The sequence below is a fragment of the Pteropus medius genome, unplaced genomic scaffold (assembly GCF_902729225.1).
Source record: "Pteropus medius unplaced genomic scaffold, Ma_sr-lr_union100, whole genome shotgun sequence".
Classification (NCBI taxonomy): domain Eukaryota; kingdom Metazoa; phylum Chordata; class Mammalia; order Chiroptera; family Pteropodidae; genus Pteropus; species Pteropus medius.
In genome coordinates this window covers 2,126,591-2,132,771 of record NW_024350924.1, presented here as the reverse complement: position 1 = coordinate 2,132,771, position 6,181 = coordinate 2,126,591, and the positions used below count along the sequence as shown (strand labels likewise).

At 34.7% G+C, this 6,181-nt stretch overlaps 1 protein-coding gene across 1 annotated transcript in view; it reads right to left on the bottom strand.

Annotated features, from left to right (window-relative positions):
* Positions 1-3,225: 3,225 nt before the first annotated feature.
* Positions 3,226-6,181, bottom strand: part of STXBP3 (syntaxin binding protein 3) — a 47,190-nt gene continuing 44,234 nt past the window's right edge. Inside the window, exons 18-19 of the mRNA XM_039841037.1 lie at positions 5,340-5,488; positions 3,226-4,346 (exon numbers count right to left, since the gene is read on the bottom strand). Of these exons, the coding sequence (XP_039696971.1) occupies positions 4,252-4,346; positions 5,340-5,488 (244 nt within the window). The 3' untranslated portion in view covers positions 3,226-4,251. The remainder of the gene's footprint in view (positions 4,347-5,339; positions 5,489-6,181) is intronic.

Sequence of the window (6,181 nt, the reverse complement as noted above, 5' to 3'; positions counted from 1 at the left end):
TAGCTGCAACAACAAAAAAGCCTTTTTCTGGGTCTTGATATCAGAATGTGTCATTGCTGATTCTAGGGGGAGGGGAAATAGCTATACTAAGAAATTTATGTGAGATGACCTCTTATGTCTTCAAATTCAGGAACAGATTTAGAAAACAAAAGGTCTCTCCAATTCTAAGCCTAAAATATAAGTGAAATGTAGGCATCGAAGGATCTCACATCACTATGACAGAGCAAAGTGGCCACTGAGGTCACTAAATGGGCCAGTGTTTGCTGTCATCACACTCTCAGTTCCACGTGTCACAGAGCATTGGATTAGTCTAAATCTCTTCCACACGTTATTAACCCTGGACTGATAATTACCAAGGCAGAAAAGGATCTCAGGTAGAATCAGACACTGAAAATTAACCCTCTCACTGGAATGTACTGTTCTCATGCTTAGTATGTGAAAAGAGCTGTTTATTAATGTCGAGCCTTCCCTTCCACATACACATCCAGGTTAAACAACAGAACTTTGAGTCTTATTTTCCTCAGCTTTAAAATGGAGATGATAATAACAGTACCATCTCCTATCTTCACAGGATTAAATGAAGCAATGTAAAGACTTAAAAATGCTGCCTGGCCAAAAAGGAACCCTCATACACTGATGGTGGGAATGCAAACTGGTACAACCACTATGGATAACAGCATGGAGGTTCCTCAAAAAACTAAGAACTGAATTACCATATGATCCAGCAATCTCTCTTCTGGGTATTTACCCAAAAAACCTGAAAACGTTTATCCGCAAAGATATATGCACCCTGATGTTCATAGCAGTATTATTCACAATGGCCAGGACATGGAAGAAACCAAAGTGTCCTATGATAGATGACTGGATAAAGAAGCTGTGGTACATATTTACAATGGAATACTACTCAGCCTTAAGAAAAGATGAAATACTGCCACTTGCGACAACATAGATGGATCGATATAAGCCAGGTCAGACAGAAAAAGCTTAAAACCCTATGATCTCTCTCATATGTGGGATGTAAAACCGAAAATAACAAACAGGACAAACTAACAGATTCATGGAGACGAACTATGGATTACTGGTTACCAGAGGGAAGAGGGAGGGGGAGAGGAGGGAGATAGGGGTAAAATATTTGGTGATGGAAGGAAATCTAACTTTGGGTGGTGAACATACAATGCAATATATATATGACATACTGTTTGTTGAATTGTACACTTGCAACTTACTTGATTTTATTTATGTCACCCCAATCATTTTTAATAAAAAAAGAAAAAGAAAATATAGCCTCAGCCCTCACGAAGCTCACAATCAAATAAAGTTATACTACGGTGTAAAAAAAAAAATGCTGCCTGGTACATATAGAGCACTAAGAAAGCATTTGCACATCAATATTTTTTCATCGCTACTTAGTAAAATAGCAAGTTATGAAATTTTATCTCAAAAACAACTTTATATAAAAAATCTATTTGAAAAGAAGATCCAATTCACATGGAACCATGAAAGATATGGCAATATGCAGTACCTGTATGAAGAAAATGAAGATGCCAAAAGTCATAAAGACTTAAGTAAATGAAAAGACATTCCATATTCCTGAATATCAAGTTTCAATATTATCAGGATGTCAATTTTTCTAAGTTAACCTATAAATTAACTGCAAACCTAATGAAAATACCAAAATAACTTCTGGTATTAACAAAATAACGCTAAAGTTAATTTAGAAAAATGTAATAGCCAGAAAATTTCTGAAAAATCACAGTAATTTAGGTGTAGGTGGAGTAGAGATTATATCCATCATATATTAAAACATACAATGAATTGAAATACATAGGGAAAAAGAAATACTATATGCCTATTCAACAGAATCCAGAAAATAAACCAAAATACAAACATAAATTTAGCCTATGACAAAGGTAATAATTCAGATTATCTAGGGAAAAGAAATAAAAAAATCTGGTACAATATCTGGCTGTTTAGACAGAAATAAAGCTGGATTCCTGTTAAACACTGTATCAGTCAGGGTTCACAGTAGGAACAGAAACTCCTCTAGATACTTCAAGCAGAAAGAGATTTCACACAGAGAATTAGGTCCTTAAAAATCTTCAGAAAATCTGTAAGGGCAGAAACTGGAGATCACCATGCTTTTTAAAACCAAGGTCATATCATCATCATCTGTGATCCAGGGCACAGGAAGCTAGTGATGCTGCTGCCATGAGCACTGCCTCACACCCATGAAGCAGGAGACAGATACTGAAATGTGGAGCCTGGCTGCTTACCTGTCCACTGGCATAGGCAGGAGCTTACCTGTCCACTGGCATAGCCATAGTATATGCCCTCTGCCTCTTACCTCTCAAATCTTCACCAAATTATTGGAAAAATTTAACCTATTCAGAACCATATTTACCTCTGAGTCTGCAAAGCTTCATTTTTAGCCTTCCATCCCCTGTGGTATGGGATGGGAGGCATGGGACATAATGCTAAGTGCCAAGAGACAATATCTAGCATACATTCTCACACTAAAATCAATTCCAGATGAATGAGTTACCTGCAAAAAAATAAAATGAAACTATCACAATGTTCTAAAAGAAACAATGGGTGAACTAGTAATCTTGGGTGCAAAAGGTATTTCTAAGTATAACACAAAATTCAGAAACCACAAAGGAAAAGTGATGGGTTTATCTATATAAAAATTAAAAATGTGTATCTGTTATAGTATTTTAAACACACAAATACTTTGACCAACTATGTCGTTGCTATAAATTTATATTATAGAAATATTTGTGTAAGTTTGCAAACGTACCCAAACAATGCGCCATTATTTGTAAGAGCAAAACTCTGAAGACGAGTGATATATAAAATTGTGGTCCATCATATAACAGAACACTATGAGGCCAGGTAAAAGGACAAGTTTGAAATAAAGATGTCCCCTTTCCATAACACATGTGCATACATATCCTTACACAGTCATGCGCGGCGTAATGACACTTTGGTCAACAATGGACCGCATGTATGACGATAGTCCATAAGACTATAATGGAGTTGAAAAATTATCACCTAGTGACATCATAGCCGTCATAATGTCATAACGCAAGACATTATTCACATGTTTATGGGATGCTGGTATCAACAAACCTACTGTATAGCCAGCCATATAAAACTACATAGCAAATATAATTATGTACATTACGTAATACTTGATAGTGGTAATAAATGACTGTTACCAGTTTATGTATTTACTACATTATACTTTTTATTGTTATTTCAGAGCATACTCTTTCTACTTATAAAAAAAGTTTCCTGTAAAGCAGTGCCCATGTTACACTAGGAGTAGCCTCATGTTTACTTGTTTACTGTCTCTTGTGCTGGATTTAATCTTGTGTTGTTTTGTACAGTAACAGGCTGTACAGGTTTATAGCCTCAGAGCAACAGGCTATTCCAACAGCCTAGGTGTGCGGTAGGCTGTTCCAACTAGGTTTGTGCTAAGTGCACTCACTGATGTCCGCACAAGGACAAAATCGCCTACCGATGCATTTCTCAGAGCATACCACTGTTGCTAACGTGACATATGACCATATTATCCAACCTTATACATACATTACATTATTCTTTTAAAAGCCAACAGGGGTTATCTTAACAAAGATAATTTTTTAATTATATATTTATTTTCTCTTAGAATGTTCACAATTATTTTTGGTTTTCCAATTTAAACATACATTATTTCAAAATTATATAAAATTGTGTTCTTTAGAAGTGTCTAGCAAGATAGTATGTACTGTGAAATCATTCTATTTCTTTAATGACAGTTATTTTACATATAAAAGAAATTATGAATTTCAGTAGAAAGAAAGACTGCACTATCACACATACACATTTACAGTTATCACTTTTATAACCTTTCATTTAAAATCATTCTTTCCCCAAAAAACTTACTTCAGCGTAAGACAGATAAGTATCTGATAGAGGTAACTATGAAAAATTACCCACAACTCTAATATATTCTGTTCCAAGGATAAAAAAATTTCCTTTTAGAAAGCATTTTAACATTTCTTATTATCTACAAAGCATTACAATATTTAAATTATTAAAAGCGGCAAATCCAATTATAGGTAATCGTCAATAGCCCTTTAAGAAATTTATTTGAAAAGTCATTATTCCACAAAATATTTACAATGTTTAAATTACATGATAGCAACACTGTCTTCATCTATTTTAGTTGAACATATTAATAAGAATCTCCAAACCAAAACACGAAGGCTATTCATCCTTAATAAAGGAGATTTTATCCTTGGATTTATTCAGCATCTTTATATCATCCAACAGCTTTTTAGGTGTTAAAATATGTGTAGAACCTGGTAGGGAATGGGAAAAAGATAAATTTTCAGAGGCCAGCAGTTAAATAGATATTCTTTGGCTATCTGCATAACTATATTGTACTGTCCTTCAAATATGAGAAGTGTAGTAACTTGGGGCAATTTAATGAAATTTCTATAGGACATTGTCCTCAAATCCACCTATAATATTTCAGTCCTTTCTCTTCACTGAGCATGCTCAGTAAACCCTCAGAAACCCTGCCCACTCCTAGTGCCTTTTCTACTTTGTGCTACATATTGATATACTGAAGAGCAAAACTGGAGATTATTCTACCCTTGTGACAGAACTGTCGCTGTTCAACCATTAAGCAGTGCTTCAAATTGAGGTTTGGGTCAGGAGAATTTATATATCAGTGGCTTTGACTGAAATTCTTAAAACTTAAGTCCATACAGGCCTTGCCAATATCAGGTCCACATCCACAAAACAATTACAAATATTTTTGTACTAAATTATCTCAAAAATTATTTAACGATGAGAGTAAGAAAAGTATAGAACATAATATTTTAAAGGAAATATTTGATATTTAAAGAATATAATATTTTGAAGCTCATTCCCTCAAAGGCAGGATATTTTTTAAAAAATTATCAAAAAGGTCGACCAGATACCAGAGAGTAGAGAGTGAAGGGAAGGTGGAGGCAGATGGGGTAAAGGGAGTCAAATATGTGGTGACAGAAAGAAATCTAACTATGGGAGGTGAACACACAGTGTAAATATATATATGCCTTACTGTTAAAAAGTACAGCTGAAATTTCTTGGATTTCGTTAACCAATGTACCATAAAAAAATAAATAAAAAAAAAGGTCGACCAGGAAAAAATTCTAGTAGTACATCAGCTAAAACATATTATGACTTAAAGCTTTTTGCATTCAATAATTTAGTTCTAAAAATAAAATACAAGACAAAGTTTTACATATATATTTCTGCATTTAGAGTTTGTTTAAAAAGGTAGGAGACAGGAAAGCAAGTCTTACCAATGATAACCTCACAGGATTTATGTGCCTGAGAAACTTCATAAGCACAACGCATTTCAGAGTATGTAATTCCTCCAATTACAAAAACAATCAGCTTTGACCCATTCTTTCGGTCCTCTAAATAATTAGCTCTGGGTTTTTGGCGGGCACTAAAAAATAAAATAATGCAAATGTGTTAAAAACATTTCCAAAGCCATGCTGCTTATAGACTTTTAAAAAAGCCTAATTCAAGCCAACTCAAATTTGGCACCAATTACACTGATTTTACGGAAATGACTTAATACTGTATGATTGGGCACCGAGAATTAGGCAGGGCGGCCCCGCCTTCAAGTTTAATTTTGATCTGATAGTTTGGACAAATCACTCATAATCTAGCTCAGCATTTTTACCTATATAATAGAGCTAATACTCTCTTATTTATTTCAGGTGAAAAAATAATATACTTGAAAAGTCTGACTTCCTGAAGTTAAAAAAACGAGGAGAGTAGCACAGAAACAACAGGGTTTTAGAGACATGGGGGCAGGGGTTGCAGGTACTGATTTGGAGCTGATGTGGTACTGGGACGTCCCTTGCTGGAACTCGGGAAAGTATGATGACAGGAGATACTGAAGACAGATCTGCACTCTCATGTTCACTGCAGCATTAGGCACAATAACCAAGATATGGAAACAACCTAAATGTCTTTTGATGAACAAATGAATGAAGAAAATGTGGTGTGTGTATATAAAATGGAATATCATTCAGCCTTACAAAAAAAGGAAATTCTGCCACTTACAACAACATGGATGGACCTGAAGGATATTATGCTAAGTGAAATAAACTAGACTCAGAAAGACAAATAC